The sequence below is a fragment of the Acanthochromis polyacanthus genome, chromosome 12, assembly GCF_021347895.1.
Source record: "Acanthochromis polyacanthus isolate Apoly-LR-REF ecotype Palm Island chromosome 12, KAUST_Apoly_ChrSc, whole genome shotgun sequence".
NCBI classification, from domain to species: Eukaryota; Metazoa; Chordata; class Actinopteri; family Pomacentridae; genus Acanthochromis; species Acanthochromis polyacanthus.
The window spans coordinates 15,009,484-15,036,538 of record NC_067124.1 but is presented as its reverse complement, the minus strand read 5'-3'; the positions used below and the strand labels follow the sequence as shown (position 1 = coordinate 15,036,538).

The 27,055-nt window shown below is 41.1% G+C and overlaps 1 protein-coding gene across 4 annotated transcripts in view; it reads left to right on the top strand.

The window, feature by feature from the left end:
• triob (trio Rho guanine nucleotide exchange factor b) overlaps nt 1-27,055 on the top strand; it is a 111,344-nt gene that overhangs the window by 42,236 nt on the left and 42,053 nt on the right. For all 4 annotated transcript variants that reach the window (XM_051956991.1, XM_051956992.1, XM_022216733.2 and 1 more), the window contains 12 exons: nt 1,385-1,577; nt 2,831-2,935; nt 3,140-3,604; nt 4,680-4,802; nt 11,701-11,892; nt 13,512-13,643; nt 14,036-14,266; nt 15,837-15,959; nt 16,282-16,473; nt 19,106-19,275; nt 19,632-19,806; nt 25,756-25,951. In XM_051956991.1, coding sequence (XP_051812951.1) covers nt 1,385-1,577; nt 2,831-2,935; nt 3,140-3,604; nt 4,680-4,802; nt 11,701-11,892; nt 13,512-13,643; nt 14,036-14,266; nt 15,837-15,959; nt 16,282-16,473; nt 19,106-19,275; nt 19,632-19,806; nt 25,756-25,951 — 2,297 coding nt within the window. The remainder of the gene's footprint in view (nt 1-1,384; nt 1,578-2,830; nt 2,936-3,139; nt 3,605-4,679; nt 4,803-11,700; nt 11,893-13,511; nt 13,644-14,035; nt 14,267-15,836; nt 15,960-16,281; nt 16,474-19,105; nt 19,276-19,631; nt 19,807-25,755; nt 25,952-27,055) is intronic.

Below are 27,055 nucleotides of genomic sequence, written 5' to 3'. Positions count from 1 at the left end.
TGCCGAAAATAATGTTTAGTAATGAAATTCAGATCTGGTTTGAACTCTTTATGCAGAGCCTTCTTGTGATGATGTAAATAGTCACACTAATGGATTTTTCACGGTGTGGTTGCAACAACTGCAAGACACTGCCGACAGAATACCTGCTTTTTGTCATCCTTTCTGCAGCTGTAAAATTTCCATGCAACTGACAAATCTTCAATTTTATTGTTTCTCTCCTGCCCTTTGCTCATTTTGCGGTTCACATGCAAAGTCTGCATGTCGACACAGTCTGTCTTATGTGAATAAAGTCATTATAAACAACCAAGAACCCTTGAATCGGAGTATATTATGTTATATGACGCACACTTCACTTGCGGATTAGTCATGGAAAATAAGAACCGTGCAAGTTTCTCTTTTTATCAAGCAGAAAAAAAAGATATAGCATGATGTATTTGAGTTGATTCACTTTACTTTACATCTCACTTTGTGCAGTGGGACTATCGTGCATGTCACGATTTAGTTGGTTTTTCTCTGCAGATGTGAGTAGTTAGCGCTGAATCAGAACACTGAGGTTGATGCAGTTAGTGTGCAAAGACTTCCAGGCTTCCTAAAGGCTCAGCTCTTTTGGAAGAGGTAAAACTAGAGAGGATGAAAGATTAGTCAGAGGTGACCAGTCATCCAGTTTGACACTGAGAAGTGTCGTTACTCACAGGGAGACCAGTTCCTTCTCCACATCTTTTCCTTCTGTTTAAATATTTCTGCTGTCTTATGTCTTTTCTATCCCCTTTTCTTTCTTTCTCTCTCTGCCTCCCTCTCTCCTGCTCCCTTGCTCTCCTCTCCTCTCTCTCTCCTCACTCTGTTTCCACCCATTTGGCTGCCGGTCTGTTTTCAGAGAGTGAGGTCAGAGTGAGATAGAGCAGGAGGGCCTGCGTCTGTTTCTGTGTCCTGAGCTAGACACGTTCAGATTAAAGACTTTAATACTGAGAAACAACCTTTTATGGACTTGTACAGCAGCAGGACTCCTGGTAAGTAGCAGTGGAAATGTCAGCAGTTGAATGTTTTAACTGCTTTTTCCTCTCCAGATGCGATGGAGCACAGGATCTTTTGATTTAAATCTTTTTTTCCTCTTTAAAATTTTGGCATATTTACAGTTATAGCACAGCCTTCAGAAAACGACTTTTTCTGCAGCTTTGTGGCATCTCTGTTTCTGTTATGAGGGCAGTGAGAGTCTCAAAATAACCACATCTGATTGATTTTGTCCTTCTGTTGTCACGCGTCGCTTTAAGCTGGCTGTAATGGTTTCATGTTAGCATTGTAAAATCATTTAAAAGCAACATGCTTTTTCCTGTGTTAATTTGCTCTTTATCCTGGGATCTGACCTCTTTATTTATGTTTTCTGCAGTGAGGAGGTGGCCAGACATGGCTTCACAGTCATCGTGGACATGCGCGGTTCGAAGTGGGACAGCATTAAACCTCTGCTGAAGATCCTTCAGGAATCTTTCCCTTCTTGCATCCACGTTGCGCTCATCATCAAGCCAGACAACTTCTGGCAGAAGCAGAGGACCAACTTTGGTAGCTCTAAGTTTGAATTTGAGGTGAGTGAAGCTCTGTGTGATTTAACTACTACGATAAAATAATCCTTTAATATTTGTAGGCTGAGTTTTGCTGTTATTGTTGTGATGTTGCACAATGAGCTATTATTATAATATAATTATACTATATGTTGAGCTTTCTGAGGACTATTTTGTATTTTATACAACAGATGGAGGTGCTTGTACTGCTCATTACATCTGTGTACTATATTTTTGGATAAATGATCTGTAAGCTGTTCGATTTGTAGTTGGTTTAGCATCGCCACTGGCCTCACTTTATCAGCTCTAATTGGACTGCTGCTCTGTGACAGTGGCACTATTCTGTCCCGTGTGGGCAAGTGGAGCCGGTATATTTAGTTCTGACCCAGTTACTATGGAAACAGGATATATAGGACATGGCTAAGATTTCCTTCCTAATTGAATTGAGTTGAGTTTTGGATAAGACACCTGTTGTTTTTTTACAGTGTTGAACATGTACTTTCTGTGAGTAGCACACAGTGATAATCAGAATATTACTGGCTGTCATGTTCTAGATAGAAGGAGGTGATCAAGAGGTTCTTGCCTCTTCTGTTGAGTTTTCACAACTGCTGATGAGTATCCAGAGGTACAAGATAATGTTTAGTCTGCGCAGGTCCCTGCTGATAATGTAAATCTTCACAGCTTCACCAGTTAACTCAGCAGTTATAAGAAGCTAAAACAAACTCTAGCTATTCATCCACCCAGTAGAGGTCTCAGTCTTTTTTGCCACAATCAAAGGAATTATTCATATTTACATAATGTTATTTCCATTTTTAAACAAATTTTCATCTATATTTACCTTCACTCTTCAAATGTCCTTTTCTGTTGTGTTTCTACTGCGTTCTCTCCCCTCTGGTGACCCTAAGCCCTTTCTGTTTTTACTCCCTAAGAGTTTATGTTCCTGTATTTCCATCTTATTAATGATAACATGAATCCTGTTGGGTTTTTCATTCACCACACCTATATAAACAGCAGACATGCAGAGCTGCTGACTGGCCACATCCTTTTAATAATCTAGACTTAGTGATGGGAAATATTTGAAAAATGCTTTATGATTAGGTTGGAACATGATGATGAGAATGACTGTGTGAATTCTGGTGTTGTTTTCTTCCTTTGTCTCCCTCTTAACCTGCTTTTGTTTATTCTTCTCTTTTCTCTGTTCATGTCTCTTTCACTCTTTCTGCCTCCCTCTTGTCTCCTCCTATTTCGTGTGTCCCACATTCACCTCATGGCACCAGACGGTGATGGTCTCCTTAGAGGGTTTAACCAAGATTGTGGACCCGTCCCAGCTGACGGCTGACTTCGAGGGCAGCTTAGAGTACAACCATGATGACTGGATTGAGGTTGGATGCGCTCCTTTTTCCCCCCTTTTTATTTCCGTCTGCTTTATAGAAGTCATGCAGAAGGTCTTTGGCTTTAGGCTTTTGTGTGTTTACATAAGAAAACAGCAGACTTCATGAACAGCTCTAATGTGTTAATAGTGCTTAATTTAATCCAACAGAATTTCTACTTTTGAAAATGCAGGTCACTTTTAACCGTCCTTACAGGTGCGGCTCTCATTTGAGACCTTCGCCAGTGACGCAGCGCGATCTCTGGCACGCCTCGAGGAGCTCCAGGAGACCTTGTCCCAGCGTGATCTTCCACGAGACCTGGAGGGGGCTCGCCGGTTAATGGAAGAACATGCTGCTCTAAAGAAAAGAGCCACCAAAGCGTCGGTGGAGGAGCTGGACACGCAGGGACGAAGGCTCCTCCAAAGGCTACAGTCACAGACTGCAGGGGGCGGGAGCAGCGGTGAGGGCGGGTATGGAAACCGTGGAGCTAGTGGAGATTCCAACGACCATCATCACGGGTTCCATGCACATGCAGATGCACACAACCTCGTGGCTAAAGTGACGGGTTTGTTGGATAAGCTGCACGGGACGCGCCAGAATCTGCAGCAGCTGTGGCACATGAGGAAGCTGAAGCTGGACCAGTGTTTCCAGCTGCGGCTGTTTGAACAGGATGCTGAGAAGGTCAGAGTGCTTTTCTGTTCTATTCTGTTTCAACACGATTCACGTCTGCTTTAGGCCACGTGTTACTGGATCCTGACAGTCTCTTCCTCTGTTTTCCACTTGGCACCTCTGTGTTAATATGTTTTGATACTGCTGCTCACTGCTAGATGCTTAAAGTTATTTCAGGAGCTAATCTGGTGCATTTATGCTAATTTTAGCCCAGTTTATGAAAAGATTACAACAATCCAGACATGCAAGTCCTCTGCTCAACTTTTAACCCTGGATCAGTGAGTCTGTGTGTATATATTGTGGTAAAAGCTTAACAAACAAGAGCTCCTCACCAAGGCAATAGTCTGCTTTTGGATGATTTGTGATTTTCCAAACCAGGTCTGCACCAAAACCTAATGGGTTCTTGTTGTGAACGTCCTCCACCTCCTTACCAAGTATTATAAAAATCAGTTTTTTACATGATCCTGCTGACAAACTAACCAACCAACCAATAAATGCAGATGAATCTTCTTGATGAAAGGAATGAGGTGGATCAGTTGCCAGTGCTGACAGTGTTGGATCCAATGGCCTCTGTCTGTGTGTTCATGTGTGCTCAAACCTTTTATTTTTTTATTTATTTTTATCTTTGTCAATTTTTATTCATGGAAGTTCATGGAAACAGAGGAAATTTATGTGTGTATACGAATGGGAAATGTAGCTGTATGGACTGTTTAGAGCTACTGACATATACAGAAGTATGTTCCTTGTCACAGTTATAATCTAATACACCTTTTGCATACACCAAGCAAATAGAACACACATGGACACTTAAAAAAGGGTCAACAATGGACATGATGCACACACACACATACGCACAGAACTTGTCCTTTTGTTCGTTCTCATAACAAAGTGGGCTTGAAGACGTCTTGCCTCCAGCAATCAGCACAGTGATGAGTGATGAAAGGTTTTGGTTAATTACAAACACAGAGCAGCAGGCCCTCTTATTGTCACTGCTGTTGCGATGAGTAAACACAAGATGGAGAGGCTTTTCATTTGAATAGCTTTCTATCCGACTAACCACATTTTCTCCTCCCCTTTCCCTGTGTAGATGTTCGACTGGATCATGCACAACAAGGGGCTTTTCCTGACCAGTTACACAGAGATTGGAGGGAACCACCAGCATGCTGTGGAGCTGCAGACGCAGCACAACCACTTCGCCATGAACTGCATGGTAAGACAGCGTCTTTGTCTCAGTCGTGCACAGAAACACGTACCGAGGCGAAGCAGTCACTCACTGTCATCATTACTGTCACTCACAGTAACAGGCTCAGCCCTCCCATCCCTTTAACACCACACTAGCATGTACCTCTTCTTTTTTTTAGCCTTTTGAGCCATGTGAACAGACTTGTTCTTTGTTGGACAGTAGACTGATATTTTCTGCCCTGCTTCTGCTTTCTAATATTATTCAGTTGTTTTTCTCCTCTGCCCCGCTCTGTCACATCTTGTCACGATGCTGAGCCCATAATTGACCCATATTGCCTTTGTGCCCTCTGCTGCTCTGCTCCACGCCACTCCCTGCCCTCTTGTACCTTCCTGTGGTCTGTAGAGCTCAGCTGCTGACTAATGTATGTTGCTGAGGACATTATATTGTATTGACTCTGCAGTCTTACTGTGTTCTTCTCTGCCAGTTCCTATGAAAACCCTTCATGATGTTAGTTATTTCAAACACCGTACATCTGCCTCTGATCCTTTTCTTCATCTTTGTTGACAGTCTTCCACAAACTTCCTTATGTTGTCACAGCTTTGTTGCGCAGACGCTGCATGGCTTTTATATCATCTAATGTTTAATGTGTTTACTTTTCACCTCCTCCTAACATGTAACGGTATATTAACACTGTCTGGCATTTGCTGTATAATTAAGCCGTTAAGCCAAGCTTGAACGAGGCTGTACATAATGGATTTGTGTCAGCAGATTTGTTTTGAAATCTAAACTGGGAAAATAAACAGCCCGTTACCTCTGAATTGAGCAAAAGCAGCCCAACCATAACAGGCAAAGGTGTTGAACCATTGATTTTTCATTGTCACTGTCTAACAGTAACTATTGTTAGTGTGGGGAAAGTGTAGCCAAGGGAGAGCAGGGCTTGTGGCCTAAATTCCCTCAAAGTATCAGTGGTGTTATAAGCTATTTGCAGCAAGCGGTGTCACTGTTAGCACCCAGAGGCGGCTTCAGTGACGACCCACAGCCGGTTGTATCAACAGTACCAGTAGAGAAGAACCAATAACACCTGAGACAACAGCAGTAGAGCTGACAGATGGAACTGAGCCATTCTCACATGTATGTTCACACACGGATTCGTGTTAACGCTGACTGACCACCGCCCCCTCCACCCATTCTTCCACAGGAAGCTGCGTTTCCCCTTCCTGTTTGACTGGAAATACACAGTGTGATCGTTTGTTCGCGTTGAGTCACTGCCTGTGTCCTCTTATTTGTGTGCCTGTTCCCAAACATTTTAATGAGACTGAAAACAAGGTGAAACAACAGAATTACATATTTACCAGTTTCCACTGACTAAATATTGGCACCACAGACATAAAACAAAATGTCAGCGTATCAGCATTGCCCTTCCAGTATTAAATCAGCATCACTGATAGACATTGAAATACATACATCATCCGTCAGTGAAGATTTAGACCAAATGCTAATGGTGGCTGCGTGTTGTTATGTAAGAGAAAATGTGTCGGGAGTTGTGTATGTTGCTGTTCTGCCCTCTATGGGAGGAACATGAACAGCAGCTTAATTATACACATTTTTTAACCAACATTAAAAGCTAATTTATCAGAGATAGAAAGTACTTTTTTAGCCTTTATTATTACCTTTTCCCCCTGGTATTCTTTTGCTTACTTTTTTCACTTTTGCATTTCCAGCTGTTAGCATGAATCATATTTTCATGGACTATGTACCTAAATTGTCCTTTAGATTTTGGTTTCCTCATGTAGTTTGTTTTTTTCAGCCACTTCATATAAATTCCAGCTAGTCTGCCATCTTTCATAAAGGAAATAGTAAATAAATGTTCCTCATATGCAAGTTAATGCACATAAATTGAGACAGAGCCCAATTTGTATATTTACGCTTAAGATTTCTGAAAACATGTCGTACAAAAAATAATTTTGTAATAAATCAATTGACAAAGTTCTTTGGTGTTATCTATTAGTGGTCTGTTGACCATTTCAACCATTAGTGGTAATTTTCAAAAAAAAAATTTATTCTACGATACTAAATTTCATCACCCCACTTTTTTGTGTGGGATAAAAATAGAAAGCACGGGGACATCCCTGAAGGCGTGGAGATTATTTGCCTTTAATTTGTAAACAAGGATATGTTTTACAGGCTGCACAGTGAGTAGTGGTTAGCACTTTTGCCTTGTAGCAAGAAGATCCCCGGTTCAAATCCCGGCCTGGGCCTGGGATCTTTCTGCATGGAGTTTGCATGTTCTCCCTGTGCATGCGTGAGTTTTCTCCGGGCACTCCGGCTTCCTCCCACAGTCCAAAAACATGCTGAGGTTAATTGAGTACTCTAAATTGCCCGTAGGTGTGAATGTGAGTGTGATTGTTCATCTGTATATGTAGCCCTGTGACAGACTGGTGACCTGTCCAGGGTGTCCCCTGCCTTCACCCGAGTCAGCTGAGATAGGCTCCAGCACCCCCCACGACCCTAGTGAGGATAAAGCGGTGTATAGAGAATGGATGGATGGATATGTTTAATAGAGCTTAGTGAAAGTGGAGAGCTATGAGTTGTGAAATTGATATGTGAGATGGAGGTCTGCTGTGACAAATATTCAGAGCTGCAGTTTTCATTGTTTGTCTGAATTCTCCATGTTAACGGGAGAAAATATCTTGAACAAAACAGGGAGCTGGAAAAAAAGCATTATTTTGAAAACTTAAACATTAATTTGTTCAGTGCTGTTTCGTTGATGTCAGAGCACATGGTAAGTTAGGCTAGTGTCTTTTAGGCAGGAGGGGAGGTTAACTTTTTAATGCTGTGTCTCTGCATTTTGCACTTTGTTTCAAAAGTATGTGCAGGTAGGCGCACTCTGTGTTCATCAGAAGTTTATGTGGGAAAGTCCAAGTCGTATGTCAGCAGCAGCATGTTTTCTCAGTCGTCAAATCTCTGAGCTCAGTTTAGGTTAATCTGCGTACTGAAATATCTTTTGCTGCTCCAAAGGACTCTAGAAACTGCTTGTTCTAATGCTGTTGCGGCTTTCAAAATAACGTGGCTAAATTCTGACCATTTTTTGAAAATAAGTCTGAACAAATTCATATTAAAACACAGAAGTGAGCCAAGGAAACGCCCTGTTATGGCATGTTATTTAGCTATTCATTCATATACTGCGTGCACTCTTCTAGTAGTACTTTTCCAACTGGCTTGTTCAATCATTCAGAAGTGGAAGACTACACAGATTAGTTAACAGAGAGCAGTAAATTCTAAATTTAGAAATCGCCAACATGCTGGCCCCCTGCTTACGTGTGCAGCACAGTGGATAAAAATGGACAAAAACTCTTAGAAGAGTCACTCTGAAGCTCAGTGTACTCACTTGACAGAGCCCAACTCTTCCTAATTTCCAGCCAATGCAGAAATGTGCAGGAGTAGAACTGAGGCGTGTCATGGTCCTTATTTATGCACAACTTTACAATTTAAACTGTGGACCAAAACTTTTTTACGATGCTGTAAATGTGTTTTGTCCGGCTGTAAAATTGCCATTATAACATGGGGGTCTGTGTGAATTTGCATTTTTTGGAGCTGGCCTCAAGTGGCCATTCAAAGAACTCCATGTTATCGGATCTTACATGATGGCTTCACTTTTCCATCTCTGCTTGGTGCACTGTCACATTACATTAGTTTGGACATCTTGCAAAGAGAAAGTCTGTGGAAGAAATGATTCAGCCAAAACCACTGTTCACTTTATGTACATTTTCATTTGTTGACAGAATTTTTTTGAAGAGCCCTTTATGGTGCCTGAATTTCATACTCACAATAAGGTGAACATTGTGCAGTAGGTATAAATAGGTGGATTTAAATCTCTGAGGTTGAGGCTGTCTTTATTTTTGTTCTGTACTTCATTAACAAATACTGCTGTCCTTACTTGTTATAATATCTGCATTTCTGCTGTTTTCTCTCTCTCTCTCATTGTCTTTCCTCATGCCAGCATCAGGTTTAAATTAGGATTACCATTTCCCTATATTTGTCCAACTCATCTTCCCTCCCCCTTCCATCCATCAGTTTTGGATTAGCTCTTTCCCGCCCAGTGTGTTCAGCCCCTCCTCCTCTGTATGTGAGCAGCAGTGTGTGACTTAGAGGTCTATTTTCTTTCTTTTCACTATTGCCATAGTTTTCTGTAGTATAATATCACAGCAAAGCTCTGGTAGCTTAGACAATGTTCATCCGGTGATGTTTCACATGTGCCTTTGGATTGTCACAGGATTATAGTAGTTCTGCGGCCCGCTGCTGTGCTTTTGTGTATGACAACTTACCTCCTGCTGTGTGTTTGAGAGCAGTTGAACTCCTTTGATTCTTCATGTGAGCCATACTTACACCACTGTCTGTTATCCTCAAGCCAGTGTCAGAACAAATCTTTTGATTGTTGATTTTAGCCAGTGAGGAATGTCCTCCCACAAAGTAAAGCCGTTCAAAAATATCTCTAATCTCAGAAAAAGACACGATCAGAAGCAGTCGTAATGCCTTATGGTTTAAACAAACCACTAATCCAGCGTCCGCAGCTTTCATGAAAGCTCCTAATTTATGTTTCAAGAATCAGTTTTCGCGATATTATGTCTCTTTTTGAGGGCTGTAGCTGATGTTTGGTTCATCTTTCCTTCCCGTTGTGATTGAAACAAGCAAACTAAGAGCCATAATAGGCTCCAGGAGCAGTAATTGAATAGAATAATAACAGGCTGTTAACACACTTGTTAATTAGCTTTTGCTGATCCGTGCCTATCTACACAAAACAGCTTGGAGCCCATATATTAAAAAAGACTGAAAGATTAGCAGGCGAATGGGCTTTTTTTTATTATTCACAAGGGGCTAAATCTCCCAAGTGAATGACCCACAACGTGTGTGTGTGTGTGTATGGGTGTGTATGTGCGTGTGTGTTTAGGTAACTTATGACAAAAGTGCATGCATTTACTTGTATTCTCTTTAACCTTAGTTTCTGTCTACTTAAATGTGATTGGGGCAGCTTTATTTCACACACACTTTAATTGCTTTGCAGAAACAGCCAATTCAAAGACATCATTGTAGTTTCATGCATCATTGTGCATATCACTTTGCCCTGCAGCCTGTTAATTTACCTAGATAGGACATCCATACATCTACACACGTGGACAAAATTGTTGGTACCCCTCAGTTAAAGAAGGAAAAACCCACAATTCTCACTGAAATCACTTGAAACTCACAAAAGTAACAATAAATAAAAATGTATTGAAAATTAAATAATCAAAATCAGCCATCACTTTTGAATTGTTGATTAACATAATTATTTAAAAAAACAAACTAATGAAATAGGGCTGGACAAAAATGATGGTACCCATAACTTAATATTTTGTTGCACAACCTTTTGAGGCAATCACTGCAATTAAACGATTTCTGTATTTGTCAATGAGCGTTCTGCAGCTGTCAACAGGTATTTTGGCCCACTCCTCATGAGCAAACAGCTCCAGTTGTCTCAGGTTTGATGGGTGTCTTCTCCAAATGGCATGTTTCAGCTCCTTCCACATATGTTCAATGGGATTCAGATCTGGGCTCATAGAAGGCCACTTTAGAATAGTCCAACGCTTTTCTCTCAGCCATTCTTGGGTGTTTTTGGCTGTGTGTTTTGGATGGTTGTCCTGTTGGAAGACCCATGACCTGCGACTGAGACTAAGCTTTCTGACACTAGGCAGCACATTTCTCTCCAGAATGCCTTGATAGTCTTCAGATTTCATCGTACCTTGCACACTTTCAAGACACCCTGTGCCAGATGCAGCAAAGCAGCCCCAAAACATTACTGAGCCTCCTCCATGTTTCACCGTAGGGACAGTGTTCTTTTCTTCGTATGCTTGGTTTTTGAGTCTATGAACATAGAGTTGATGTGCCTTACCAAAAAGCTCCAGTTTGGTCTCATCTGTCCAAAGGACATTCTCCCAGAAGCTTTGTGGCTTGTCAACATGCATTTTTGCAAATTCCAGTCTCGCTTTTTTATGAGTTTTTTTCAGCAGTGGTGTCCTCCTTGGTCGTCTCCCATGAAGTCCACTTTGGCTCAAACAACGACGAATGGTGCGATCTGACACTGATGTACCTTGGCCTTGGAGTTCACCTTTAATTTCTTTGGAGGTTGCTCTGGGCTCTTTGGATACAATTCCAACGATCCGTCTCTTCAATTTGTCATCAATTTTCCTCTTGCGGCCACGTCCAGGGAGGTTGGCTACTGTCCCGTGGGTCTTGAACTTCTGAATAATATGAGCCACTGTTGTCACAGGAACTTCAAGCTGTTTAGAGATGGTCTTATAGCCTTTACCTTTAAGATGTTTGTCTATCATTTTTTTTCGGATGTCCTGGGACAATTCTCTCCTTCGCTTTCTGTTGTCCATGTTCAGTGTGGTACACACCTTTTCACCAAACAGCAGGGTGACTACTTGTCTCCCTTTAAAGAGGCAGACTGACTGATTATGAGTTTGGAAACACCTGTGATGTCAATTAAATGACACACCTGAGTTAATCATGTCACTCTGGTCAAATAGTTTTCAATCTTTTATAGAGGTACCATCATTTTTGTCCAGGCCTGTTTCATTAGTTTGTTTTTTTAAATAATTATGTTAATCAACAATTCAAAAGTAATGGCTGTTTTTGATTATTTAATTTTCAATAAATTTTTATTTATTGTTACTTTTGTGAGTTTCAAGTGATTTCAGTGAGAATTGTGGGTTTTTCCTTCTTTAACTGAGGGGTACCAACAATTTTGTCCACGTGTGTACGTACATCAAATGGGAAAAACGACATCTATATGAGTCTTTTTTAGAAAAAAAATTAAAACTATTTATTTTTGGTATGATTTTTAAATCTGCCCTTTTGCTTCTCTGTCTGTCTAACAATACAGAACGTGTATGTGAACATCAATCGCATCATGTCAGTGGGAAACCGACTCCTGGAATCCGGCCACTACGCCTCCCAGCAGATCCAGCAGATCTCAGGCCAGCTGGAGCAGGAGTGGAAGGCCTTTGCTGCAGCACTGGACGAACGCAGCACTCTGCTGGAGATGTCTGCCAGCTTCCATCAGAAAGCAGATCAGGTATTGACACGCAATGCTGCTACAACACGCAAAAACAAGTACAGTTTTGGCGGGGTTGACACGCTACCTACATACACACGCGTGCGTAATAAATGCACATTCATAGTTTGATTATATGAGCAGAAACACTACAACATATACACAAATAAACCATCATCCTGCACACGTGCAAACATTTTTGACTGAACTAAACATACTGTTCTCAGCTCCACTGGAACATGAAGTATCTGCGTGTATTTATGAGCTTCTTACTTGCATACAGTGCATATTGTTTAAACAATAAGTGGAATGGAGCACGTAAGATGTATTACTGAATGTTAGGCGCTGACGAGTTTCTCTGTCGTTTCTGCTCGTTTGAATAATTTAGTATCCACACTGTAGTAACATTTTATGTAATTTTAAAGGCACGCATATTTAAAGAGAGACAAAGGGAAAAAATAGCACTGCTTTAGTGGACCTGAAAGACCATTTAAATGATCAATACTGTTTCCCTTGTTTTGCTTACGGCTGCAGTATCAGTGCATTAGTTAGCTGTTGACATGTATTGTTTGCCGAGAGGCTCCTTTTTTGTGGCTCCTTTCATGTTCAAGACGTCCTCATAAGATACTGGTATTCCTTTGTTGTCAGTATACCTGGACAGATGAGAGTTACAGAAATAATGTTGTATGTTTTCATGTTATGTTCATGGTAAAATAGTTACTATTCTTGGGTCACAAAGCTCCAGGAATAGATTTACCTTTTCCCTTTCCATGTACAGAATAATTACGTATAATAATCATTAGTTGCTGTAATTTATCAGAGTTTTCTACATAAATCTCTGAGTTCCTAGGTCTATTCTCTCGTTAAGAAGCTTGCTTGAATCTATCAGTAAGCTCTATCTTTTCCAACCAAAGCAATGCAGATGCCAGACTTTTCTGTAGATCGCGTTTCACTGACAGACTCTTGTGCAGAGTCATTGTTTTCCTTTGTTTTCATTGGCCTATGTTTTTAAATGGGGATTAAAACTATGTGTAAACTGTGCATGCATAACATGGACTGTGCCAGTAATAGTCTGTGCTGGTATCAGTATGCAAGTTGCGTGTGGAAAAGTACAAGCATACTAAATCGCAGTCAGTTGTTACTACATAGTCTAAGCTTTACCATGATTATTGTCATTATCTTGATTTCATAGAACCAACCTGATCCCTTGAGACTTGCAGGATTATAAGATTGCTTTAAGCTATACAGTTCACACCACAGCAGTAGATAAACACAGGTTTGATAAGAAATGCTAATTTTTTTGTTCGGGTTTTTCTGTTTTGCCAGCTGTACAAAGTCATCAATTTTTTTTCTAATTCTATAGAAGTCCTATTATAGTTACACAACAAAGAGTAGCATCCAGCAAATCACTTATACAATACAATAAAATAAAAAATAGAGTAAAGACAGCCAAGGTTTAACAGTAAACAGTAAATCAAACATTTGGATGAGACATTAAAATCATTGTAGACTTCTGTAGTTTCAGTGCTTGCTCACATTTCACTTTATTGTGTGCATCACGTCATTGATATATATGATGCAGTGTTTGAGGCTTCATATTAATGCTAATGCAATGTGTGTGTTGTGTATTTTCTCCTCAGTACATGAGTAAAGTGGAGCCATGGTGTAAAGCTTGTGGAGAAGGAGAGCTGCCCTCTGAACTCCAGGATCTGGAAGATACAATCCACCATCACCAGGGACTGTATGAGCACATCACCACGGCTTACTCTGAGGTCAGTATATAAAGTCACATAAATGTCGCACACATATATGGATGCTGAAACAAGTGAGCATAGAAAATGCAGAGTTGCATATGTGAATACTGAGGCCAACAACAAGAGGACTGATAATTATCTAAATCCTGTAATTAAAATATGCACACATACCTTCAGTAGCGATGTAATATTCCCCCACTGAGTGTACATTTGTATTTGGGTGTTTAATTGGTTGTACACTTTAAGATCAAACAAACAACAGTTATGGGCATTGATGTATGTGGAAGAGGCAGGAAAAGCTCAAAATCATCATATTCGCTGCCCCCCAAAAAAATGTATCTAAAGCAATATTCATACCGTCAAATATATGTGACACGTAAAAACTGAAAAATATATATCGACCTTTCCAGGTGAGCCAGGATGGCAAGTCTCTGTTGGATAAACTGCAGCGACCTTTGACCCCAGGCAGCGCTGATTCACTGATGGCATCAGCGAACTACTCCAAGGCTGTGCACCATGTCCTGGACATCATCCACGAGGTGCTGCATCACCAGAGACAGTTGGAAAACATCTGGCAGCATCGCAAAGTGCGCCTCCACCAGCGCCTGCAGCTGTGCGTCTTTCAGCAGGATGTACAGCAGGTGAAGATGCATTCATACAAACACAGTAAAAAAAGAAAAAAAAAACTCTGCTTTGGTGAGAGCTACACTTCCAAGTTGCACACATGTGTAATTACACATTTATATGCCTACAGGAGAATACAGTTGTGAGTAGAGAAAGTGCTGCCCCACCTTGGACTTACATCTCATTTAGCTGCCCCCTCAGACCCAACCTTCAAACACTTCACTGAAATATTCACCTTCTTTTGGCAAGGCATGTCATGATGTGGGAGTTTTACAAAGCTAACGTTGATGCTACAGAATCTTTAAATGATCATTTAATATATGAGTAAGGCTAGTCTTGCTGTTAAAAAAGAAAAGAAAGAGAGAAAAAAATGATATTACTGCAGCACAAAGGCACACTGTTTCCATGGTTAAAACATTAAAAATAAAAAACTCTTCTATTATACAAACAGCAAGTTGCTGTCATATTATATTTTACTGTGCATAAAGATAAAAAAAAGTCTTTGTTGTTTTGCAGAAGGAAGAATTTATTGCTTGGTATCAGAGGGTGTGATATTAAGGATATGCGATAATCATCTCCAGCTTTTTCAAAGTCTTTTTTCACTTCCTCCTGGGTTTTTCGTGTGAGAGTCTCTCTCTCGGTCTGAATGGCAGAGCTTTTAGATCAAAACTACTGACTTCATGTATGGTGTCGCCTATACATTTCCACCCTTTGGGTATAAACTCCTCTCTGCCCTCTCCCAACTCTCCCTACTCTCTGTCTTGCTGTATGTCTGTGCTTCTGTCTTTCTCCACTTCCATTCGCTCTTTCATCACCCTTTTCTCTTGGTAGTGGTTTCCATGGTGATGCAATTTACTGTCACACAAAGTGTCAAGGGCATTGTGCATGTGTTCGTATGTGTTTGTCCCATCAAAATATTCTCTCAGAGACCTTGAAAATCTCTTTCATTACCCCACATAGAAACAGATGGAGAAGGGCCATCTGTTTAATAGATAATAAGGCAATTAAGTACAAAGATTTATAGCTAATCACACCCACAGTGGAAATGTTGACATTTTGCACTGCTTTTAGTTTCCCTTTCAAGTGAAACCCAATTGTCCATGCTTGTGTAGTTTAAACATGACAAACTGCAGATAGAGGAATAGAGTAAAGAAGAAGGGGGTGGGGTGGGGGTGAGCTGGAAAGACAGAGAAGAGGAAGAGAGAGATGACATGATAGACTGCTGGAGCTGATGGGATGTGAATACTGGTGCCCCCCCTACTGCTTGAAAACATGTACTGCATTCTCAACTTATGGTTGCCTGTGTGCAAATACTAGGAGCTTCAGTAACTGCAACTGGACTTCCATTTGAGGTTCTTGTAGAACTTGGGGACTTCCAGGCGTACTTTATCAGTCAGTTAGAGCTGAAGAAGCTCCTTGAATAAGAAGTGATGCAGCTTTGAGAACCTACAAGAGAATTCTGTTTTCTTTTTACTGAAGCTCCTACAATTATCATGAGCTGCATGACTGAGAATCTACACAGGCATAGTAGCTGTGTGCGTTTTTGAAAATACGTAATATACTAAACATAGCTGTGTGTATTTCAAGGTCTTGGACTGGATAGAAAACCACGGGGAGGCGTTCCTCAGTAAACACACTGGTGTTGGAAAGTCTTTGCACAGAGCCAGAGCTCTCCAAAAGAGACACGAGGACTTTGAAGAAGTTGCCCAGGTGAGATTTTATAGTAATGCAGTTGAAAAGTACCAAAGTAAAGACACAAATCTCTGTTGTTTTTGTCCTCTGAGGCATCAAGACCACATTTTTTTGCAAAAGCATACAAGTCTAAAAGTTGCATTTCTTTGTGCATCAAATAAAATGTCAAATAAGTCATTTCAGTGCACATTTGTTGAATGAAATATGTAGATTTGACGCTGCTGGGTTGCCCTAAAGCAGTCAAAAAGCCACAAGGTTTCAGCACAGCTCTCTGAGACTGAAGCTCAGTGCAGGAGACGCTGTACTCCCATTTTAAATGTGCTTAATGTTCATGTTTCAGAACACCTACACCAATGCTGACAAGTTGCTCGAGGCAGCAGAGCAGCTGGCCCAGACCGGAGAGTGTGACCCAGAGGAAATTTACCAGGCTGCCCACCAGCTAGAAGATCGCATCCAGGACTTTGTGCGACGTGTCGAGCAGCGTAAAGTCCTGCTGGACATGTCTGTCGCCTTCCACACACATGTCAAAGAGGTGAGCTTTCTCTGTCCTCTCGCTCTAAGTCCATTAGCCCTGACTGCCACACTCATTTGACTCTGCTGTTTTGCCTAATGCTGAAATCTGAAGTAACTAAGTATGAAAACAGAATGAAAAAGGTAGAGAGTTATCAATTAATAAAGCACGTTCCAACTTAGTATCTTTATGGCAATTAAAAAATCTAAGACTATGCCTCTAAAATGAATAAACTGTACCTGATTTACATTTGCCACCATGTATGTCAGAGAAGTCTCCTTGTGCAATTTCAAACCCCTTCACGTGTTTTTTAACTCCACTGTAATAAACATATCACCAGCACCATCTGCCAAAACTTCTGAATCTCCTGGACTGTTTTGAAGTGGTGAACCTTCAAGCACAGTTCAGGTCATTTGCACGGAATGTTCTCCCTCAGACACCTCAGGATGTTGCAGTAGACGCATGAACTGTGGCCTCTTCCAGTGTGAAAAGCATCGTTTCTTCTCTCAGTGGTAGCTGCAGGCCCATTTTTGTCACCAGTGACAGTCTTCGACTTGAAGGTTGATGTGAAAACAGAATGGGATGTTTTCTTCTTTTGACCTCCATGGAGAAATCACAAATGTGCATCTAACAGTGGTGGTCACAATAATGTGTAACTCAGGTCCTACTGTTGATAACAGGGTGTCACACGGCGTCCTGACTATTATAGTTTCTGCTTGTAGGTGTTGGGTTACTCTGAACTTTTTGATCACCCCTCGTATTTAAGAAAGCAAAAACTGGAAAGTACAAACATGTGCCATGTCTTTCTCCACCACCGACAATGGGATTATTATTTATTCTTGCTGTTGTCTGTCATACCCCAGCAGTAAGATGAAGAGGCAGGAAATTCCTCTATTGTGACTGCCTTTAGGATTATGTTTGCTTTGCTAATCTGTAGACAAGCACAGCTACATTTGCACACAACTGCTGTATCACTGTGAACTAACAATATAATTAACTTGGAATGAGGGAGCACTTACCTCCACCAGTTCTGTGTGATCCTTTAAATATTTTATTGATGATTAAAGGTGTCTAGAAATGCTTAACCTGCTCTCCGTCATTGCAGCAATATTCAGTTAACAGCTATGGACAATTTCACCTGATTCGCTGTAGTGTCCACATTCTTTATTATATATCACACATACCGTTTGTTAAAATGCAAGGTGAAATTAAACATCTGCTCCAAAAGTTATCAAAAATTTACCCAAGTGATTGCTTTCAGAGTTCAAGAGATGTGTGTGTGTGTGTGTGTGTGTGTGTGTAAATGTGCATCATTCCTCAAAATTCTCCTAAATATGTTCCTGCCAGAATCATTACGTTTTCTCCACAGAACCCTCAGAGCTTTCCTTAGCCTCTGTAGGACACTAATGTTTACATAAACTGAAGGCAGTGTGACTTCACCTGCCCTCTCTTTGACTTTGATAGTGACAAGCTTCCCTTTTATTTTTCCTTATTATACTTTACCTGATTCCTTTGGTGGAGGGGAAGCTTTCCATGTTGTGAGGATGCTGTGTTAATCACTGCTCCACTCCTTGAATTCTTTTCAAAGTGTTATGTTATGATGAAAGTCATGCATTGCACATCTTTGGCTGTCAAAATTAACCTCTCCAGGCAGACAAACCACTGTGCTCTGCACGTGTTAACACTACATCCTGTTTACATCGACTCACAGAGGCAGTCAGACTCACAGTGTTATTAATGAAGCCAGTCTTTAATGTCCATATGGACTAATCTCCTTCATCCCATCTGTCCGCTCACAGCGGCTGCAGCTCACCATGTGTGTTCATGCACGTGTGTTTGTGTGTGTGTGTGAACCTTCATGTGTGCCACTTTGTATGTTTTCTTCTGTGTATGTATGTTTGTACAAGTGCAGGTTTCCAGCTCTTGTCCATCATTTCTTCTCATTTAGCAGAAGCCTTTGGATGCAGTCCAGCATGTTAAAAGGGAACCATTTACTGTGGGTACGGAGCATGAACAGCATTGTACGAAAAAGGATTCATCTGCACAGATTTTCACAAAGCTGGACAATTAAAGCCAGTCTAAGAAGAATTTCTCGTCTCACATAATCTGAAATTTCCTCAGAGAAACTTCAAGGAAAAGCGTTTGAAAAGCAAGTCACAGCGTTAATTTCCCTTGAATATTTCATTTGTTTCAGTGTCTGTACAGATTCCTGGTGACATGTCCCATACCGTATGCTACAAAGTAGATGATGTCCACCAAAAGTAGATCTCCTTTGTGTCAGCAGTGTGGGTGTTAGACAAACAATGGGTGCCAGGGTCTCTCTCCTGCAGCCTGGACTGTGTGCCAGGGCCTCAGTACGCCGAGCCAATTCACCCAGATGGCTAATCTGTTACAAAGATGACCATTCACAAAACACCAGCTTTGAGCGGAACTGGTTGGAGTCGATTTCTGTCTTCTGTCTTCGGTCTATCCGTTTGGCAGCTTGTCTATTGACTCTTACATCTGTGTTTAGCTCACAGCGCTTTATGAGTCCACCCTGCCCGCTTCCAACATGTGTCTGCAGGTTACCAACACAGCGGTTTAGTGGCTGCTTTCTTTTTTCTCTTCTGTTTCACACTTTAACGGACTTACCTTCTCGCCCTTACACCTTTAGCTGTGGACGTGGTTGGAGGAGCTTCAGAAGGAGCTGCTGGATGATGTTTACGCCGAGTCGGTGGAAGCCGTGCAGGACCTCATCAAGCGATTCGGCCAGCAGCAGCAAACCACCCTGCAGGCAACTGTCAATGTTATCAAGGAGGGAGAGGATCTCATACAGCAGCTCAGGTGACCATTAATATTACATGCTTTTCCATACGGTAATATTTATTATTCCCTAGGGCAGCTACATGCATGTACACCCTTGAATATATGATTATAGAGGGAACAATAATGAATTCCTGTGTCATATAACATAACATGCCATAATTAAGGAATGGAAAGCCAGAGAGCCTGGTGATTTGACCTTTTCGCTGTAATTATTAGATAATCATGTGATACTGAGGTGAAAGATACAGATATATTCCATCTAAGGAGAAGTAGAAAAGGGATTTTTAGATATGCTAAGTAAAGCAAGCAAATAACAGAAGCAGAATTTGTCAGAGATTCTCTTAAAGCACTGTGGATGTCACCTCTGTTCGCAGAGACTCAGCCATCTCGAGCAACAAGACTCCCCACAACAGCTCCATGGCCCACATCGAGAGCGTGCTGCAGCAGCTGGACGAGGCCCAGGGCCAGATGGAGGAGCTGTTCCAGGAGAGGAAGATCAAGCTGGAACTCTTCCTCCAGCTCCGGATCTTTGAGAGGGACGCAATTGACGTGAGTAGGCGACAAATGGAGCCTCGTTGTGTGATGACTTATCTTTGCTTTAGAGAAAGACAGATAGAAGAGGGAAATGAGACTGAGAATGTATGATATCTGATGGGAAATCAGTGGGACCAATGAGCACTAAAAATCAGAGGTGCACCAGCATCTTTAGAACTTCCCGACAGGGGGAAGTGGTTGGGTGAAAGGGAGAAAATGAAATGATAGAATATATCATACTAACCAATTTATTTTAGTTTTGTTTTCTCTTATTGGCAGTTCTTTAAATATAAAAAGATCAATTACATGTGGTTGGGGGCTTGCTGGTATAAGCCTAAACTCTGAGCTGATGGACCGTGACACCGTAAAAGGGAGATTCAGTGCCGCAGCAAGGATTCCAACTGGTTTAAAGCTCGGCTGAATTCACAGCAATACTCTCACATGTGCTACATTAAACAAGTATTTAGTTTCACTTGATGCATCTCATTCCAGTTTTGTTTCCTCGTCCCTTACCAGCGGTTTGCTGTATTGTATCTGCTAATTCCTCAGGATCCAGCTGTGACGCTGAATGCTTTCTCTCGGCTGGAGCTCAAATATGATGACTGCTTTATTCAAATACAATTTTTTTTTTCACGTTTCTTCGGAAGTTTATCATGGCCATCATATTGGATTTGTTGAGCCATACCATGTTGACGGTTGAGATATACGCAGCCACTTGCAGAGATGCAGGGCTTACGTTAATGCAATATGAGTAAAAAGAAGGATTGTGGACAGTTACAGTGGCAGACATGATGCGTGAAGATGTCTGTGGATAATCCCATCTGTACGGTGGCTCTGTGGATAGCAGGAGGGTTTGTCGCGTAGTTGGCTTGCTCCTTTGGTCCAAACTGAAAGATCTCAGCAGCAGAGGTTCACATTATTAATTTCTAATGATAAATCAAGACCTTTTGTGGATCATTTGCAAATAGAGGTCAACTGATTATCAACCTGGCCCTTAGCATATCTGATATTCACCTTTTTCATTTTCTTTCTTTTTTTTGAAAACTGATTCCCAATACTAGCCTAGCCGCGCTAGACAACCCACGGCAACGAATTTAATTCTCTGCCAGGGTGGGTCTAGTTACCCTCCATAAGGCTCGAGGCTGGATTCTCCTAAAACTGGCTGGACCAATCACCATGAAGTGTAGAGTCAGAAGTTGGGCGTAACTAAGTGACGACAGAGGCACGACGATTCTGACAGAAACAACCGGAAACAACCAGCCTAGCCGCGCTAGACAACCCACGGCAACGAATTTAATTCTCTGCCAGGTCGACAACAAAAACGACAACAGTCATTGAACTCCATTAGCACCGACTCTGAATAATCTTTCTGTTAACATGTCTGTAATATACTTGAGCCTCACCCATTGACTGTATAAATAAGGCTTCACCGAACTACCGCATCCTCTGATTTCCGGCGCTCTCAGAGCCTATTCGTTGCGCTGATTGGTTGTATACCTACCCAATTGCTGCAGAGTGATATGATAAACAACCTTTTAGCCCGCCTCCCTCCCTGTCGAGCGTGCCTAGACCCTTGTGCCTTCAGAACATGGGTCTAGCAGGGCTAGGCTATCCCAATACCATAAATTGATTAAAAAATGCATTCCTTCGGCTCTGTTGCAGCCGCCTCTCTCTGTCTGGAGTTAAGACTCTGTGGTCTTGAGCAATGTCTACCCGTCATGGATCAGGATAGATGCTGAAAAGCTTACTTTTAATTAAACTCATGTAAAACATGAAGAGACAAAGAATTTCACTAAAGTTTTGTGATGGAGTTTGGGTTATTCTCAATTTTTTTACACCGTGATTTGTAATTTTCCCTCAAATATAGGCCATATTGTTTTCAAATATTAGTCTACCTGATTATTAATAACCCATGACTGCTAAAGCCCAGAGGATGACTCATAATAATTCTGTTGATCTCTTGGCTTTTCTTGTTTGTGTAATTATCAGCCAACTTCCATTAATTAAATAGTTATTATTGTGTTTCTAAGAAAACCCAGAACATTGGTGTTACATTTTTTTATCATATTAGCCAGACACAAATACATTTGGGAAACCTTTTTGTCAGAAAAAATATAAATTCTTGAAACTTCTCGCGCATGCTGTGGAAGTATACATTGCTTTACTCCACACCTATGAATGAATTAATCCCCACTGTGTGCTAATAGAAGCTCTGCGGTTGGCTTCATGCTGTTGTGTCTGTATTGTTGAGTTCAGAGCAGCGGATAAATCTCGCATCAGCTCTGCGTGTCGGGTCAGGGAACGACGGTGAATCTGCTAATTACCCCTGTCGAAGACCGAAGCACGCCCACACCTACACACACACAGACGTAGGATTAATATGACACAATGCTTGAGTATGAAGATGGGTGGAGGAGGCTTTTTTTTTCCCCTCCACTCCCTGAGCCCCCCCACTATGACACTCCCTCCTGGCTTTGCTGAGTGTGAGGTGAGGGCAGGGGTGAGGTGAGACTCACCTCTCTGTGTTTTCTTCTCTGACGATCAGCTTTGCATCACTGCACACCAGCAGGAAAACAAATCAAGCGAAGGGGAGCTTCATGTCCTCCATTAGTTGGTGTTTTAGCCCTGGTTGATGAAGGAAATGGTCTTTTTGCACACAGAAGGCATTTTACTCAACTGTAAGAGGAGAGGAGAGCAGAGTGCAAATGAGTGTTTGGTAAGTTCGTTGAAGCTTGTTGCAAGATTTGTGAAATGATTGTGTTGGTTAGAAGGGAGCATTTTATTTTCTTCTGCTGTGAAATGGTTTGATAAGATTAGTTTGTGTGCCAATTTCTGTAAATCCGAATTCCTGCAGCACAGTGTCATAACACGTGCTCATGTTTCGATGTGGGGATAGAATTATGTTCTTTCTTGAAAAAAACGGTTTATCTTATTTTCTTCTTGAGCATATCCAGTGACGAAGTATACGCAGACTTTTATATGCTGTGTTATCTGTTTGGTTTTGAGCATCAGATTTAACAACTTCCACAGATTTCTAATACTAGTTGCTTTCTCTGTGGTGCAGATCTGGTGCCAATCATTCAGAAGGTGAAAGAGGAAACTGAATACTGACATACACTTAGTGAAATATTTTGCAGCTAATGTGTGATGGTCATTTTACTGGTTTATGTGTTTTTGGGAAAGCACTTTAGTCATTTCAGCATTAGTTACCAGCTACTGTATGCGGTCGAGTTTTTACTCAATTACATCATAAAACCACATCAACCGATACGGTACAACGCTTGACAAAAGATGTGTTGAGTTATAGAAATACCCTAAAAGACAAATGATCTCTTGTTCCTGGAGTTCTTCTTTTTGTGGCTTCATTCCTGTGTCTTTGAGGGAAGTTTGAGGTCAACCGTTGTCACACAAATCTTCTTTGTGCTCTTTATAGTCAAACTTACTGAAGTTAGGCTATTTTCAGCCTTGATTCCTCTGCTGTTTATTTTCTCAATTACTCAGTTAGATGTTTAGTCTATAAAATAACAGAAAATAGTAAAAACAATGTTGATCAGTGCTTCCCCAAAGTTAATCAGTTTAATCCTATACAGTAGTAAAGAAACCAAAATATATTAAGGAGCTGGAATCTATTTTTTTTTTAGTTTTATTTCTTTTTTTCTTTAAAAAATGACTCAAAGCAGTTAATCAGTGATCAAACTAGCCTGGAATTATATTTAATAGCTGAAAACTATTCATTTAACTGCTGCACCTCTGTTCCTGGTGCTCCTTTAATGTTGCATACCAAAAATTAGTGCAGTTAGAAACTATTATATGCTGAGGCAGCAGTAAATTGATAATGCTAATGTTGGATAGCTTTTGAAAGTTTTATGACTATATAGTGTAGGTGTATTATGAATCAAATGTTTGTCACTTGTACTCTTGGTTTATAGCATAATTGGACAGGAACAGCTGTAGCCAGTGGCAGCACGTGAGAGAGAGAGCAAATTAAACATGGCATCGGCTGAAAAAAATCACATTCTGGATATTTAGTTTCTTTTTAGGAATTCTTTTACTTACACTGTTTTTCTGTTGCAGTTCAGTTACATACAATTGCACTAATGTAACCACAGATGTTCCTGTCTTCCATTCGACGTCTTTTTGACGTTGGGCTTCGCTGTTTCTGTCTCACATTGAATCTCTCTGGATTTCTCGGTCTCTCGGCTTAATTTTCCTGTTTGTTGGAGATCTTCTGAGACACAGGAGAGCAGTTTATGAAGTGAAGAGGACAGCTGGCAGAGCATCTCATTTTCATTTGTGCTCACAGATTGAATTTTACCGCTGTAAGGAGCTACTGCATGACATAGTTTTACGACTAACATCGATGTCGGTTTGTGACTGGATGGTAACTCTAGTAACTAACTGACACATTCTTTAGATGCGTTTGTAAGGATTCAAACAGCTGAGCCAGAGTCAAACCTTTGGAGAGGCTTCAATTCTGTCACTGTAGTTGCCGAGAGTTGAAATTTGATCATTCTGTCTTCATGAATCATTTTATGACTGCACTCTCAAAAGTATAAATCTGAGGGGTCTGAGGTTGTAATTTCACACCATAACTTGTCCCAAATATTAAGTTCAGGATAATTAAACCAAAATATAATGAAACTAGAAAAGCACTCGGAGAGCGCATACCTCCGCCATGCCGTTTGTCTGTCCGTCTGTGTGTGTGTGTGTGTGTGTGTGTCTGTCTGTCTGTCTGTTAACAGCATAACTCAAAAAGTCATGGTCGGATTTTCACTAATTTTTTGCAGGATGTCCGGAAGAGCAACAGTAAGAATCGATTAGATTCTTACTCTTTGCAGAAAGTACTCTTTGCAATTGTCCTTCGACCTTCAAAAAATTCCTGGATCCAGACAGTGATTCGGATCACCTCCAAAATCTAACCAATTCTTACTCTTGCTCTTCCGGACATCCTGTAAAAATCTGGTGAAAATCCGTCCATCACTTTTTGAGTTATGCTGTTAACAGACAAACAGGCAGACACACACACACACACACACACAGACGGACAGACAAACAAACTCCGGTGATTACATAACCTCCTGGCGGAGGTAACAAAATGGAGAAATTGTCCTTAAAATCTGTGTCTAACAACAGGCTGCCTAAAGGCACTCTTCTCTCCTCAGTTACGATAAATAAAAGCCACTTTTTGGCATTTCAGCTACTCCAAATATCCCAGAGCAAGAGGTGGATATGTTCTGAAACAAAGTGTCGACGAGACCTCCGTGTAAAAAAACAAACAAACAAAGAGCTGACAGACAGAACTGAATGGTGCCAGGATCAAGGTGCCCCTGGTATCATGATTCAGTCTGTGTGGGCTGTAAGAGACAAGTGCTGACATCTCAGTACATCTGCTCTGCCAGCCATGCATTACCACTGTAATATGTTCCGTTATTGTAGCAGTCGGTAAGGTGTTGTGTTGCAGCGGTTAAACTGTCTGAGCTGAGAATATTCAAAAATGCTCTTAATCACAATGTTATATGGACAATGAACCCGCTGTGCTTTGAGTGTTTATGCTGGTAAAAGTATTCTTTGTCAGGCATCATCCTTTGTCTTGATGTCCTGGGTTACAAATTCAGTCAGAGACTATGCTTCCCTTTTGCTGTCAAATGAAGTAAAATATTCATGCAGAGTAATTTCAGACGGCAGCTGTGGCTTAGGAGCAAATTGCTCCCGATGGTCAACCCGGCACATTGAACAGCAGCTCAGTGCAATCGGTGTGACTGTTGTGTGAAAATGGATGAATTAGAGGCTAATTGTACTTTTATCTGAGGTGCAAAAGAAATGCAGCCATTTATATTCACAGTTATTTCAATTTTGTTTCTGTATTCATGTTGGTGGTAATTTGTTCTGCCTTTTCGCATGTGACACCTTGAAACCTTCTCCTCGCTCATCTTCTCTGTGCCTCGACCTCTTTCCCCCCCTCAGATCATCTCAGACCTGGAGTCATGGAACGAGGAACTGTCCCAGCAGATGAGTGACTTTGATACCGAGGATCTAACGCTGGCTGAGCAGAGGCTCCAGCATCATGCAGACAAAGCGCTCACTATGAACAACCTCACCTTCGACGTCATCCATCAGGGACAAGAGCTGCTGCAGTATGTCACAGAGGTCCAGGCATCCGGTGAGTGAGAGATAAGAAATTCAGTTATAAGTATTTACTGAAGGGGGGCGACCCAGGGCCTGAGAGATTAGGATTCCTACCACATGAGCTAAAATGTTTTGACCTCTCTCCAGCTGGACCTTCCTGTTCTGTCAGCACTGCAAGAAAGAGAAAAATCCCCGCCAATAAAGTAATCTTAAAAAAAATCTATGTTTGTTCAGGTGCAGACTAATTAATGGGAAAGTGTTGTCATTTGTTAAAACTACATTAATTTTTAAAACTACATGAATTTTAACATCATTAACAGAGGCCCGTGTGCTGATTGCAATAAGTACGTGAGAAAGATATCGTGGGTAAAATCTCAGGACAAAAGAACTCAAGTGTAGTTAAAATAAGAAATGCAGAGGAACAAGATTGGTGGCCAGATGTGAGAAGCTCAACGGTAACCTTAATGATATCATGTGTGCCAGAACGAGCTCTGCCTGGGGACAATAATTATGTAACAGGGCCGGCTATGCAACTCGCATCTCAACTGGCGAACAGAGCTGCTGTGGACGAAATATGAGTCAAGGTTATGATTAAAGTTCAGTGCAGAAATTCTGCAAATTCAGTCAGCTTCTGCAAGATCATGACACCCTGGTCATGACACCCATGAATCATTTTTACAATATAACATCTGTAGCTGTAACAAAAGGTATATCCATGAGGTATATATTTTATACCTGTGTGAGTGTGTGGATTCAGGAGAAGATTAAGCATCAGAGACAAAAGTTGATTTTCAAGGGAATATTTTTGAAAGAAAAAAGTGGAATAATTCTGCAGTTTCATTTAACAGACTCTTTTAACCAAAGAGACGTACATCTAAGCGTAGATGCAACACAAACAAGGAACTAGTCCAGAGAAAACAGCCTGGATAAGAGCCATAAACCAATTTCAAATGTGATAATAGGACCTTGGTGTCTACAGACAGTGCAGACATAATAGATTTTTTTTTTTTTTTGCAAACATCATACAATTTTAACAGAAGTGTTTGGAGAGTAGAAATTTCTGATACTGAGTTTTCAGCCAAAGGTGTAGCTTGACTCCAAACCTCCATCTGCTTAGCTGTGATACATGCTCGGCTAC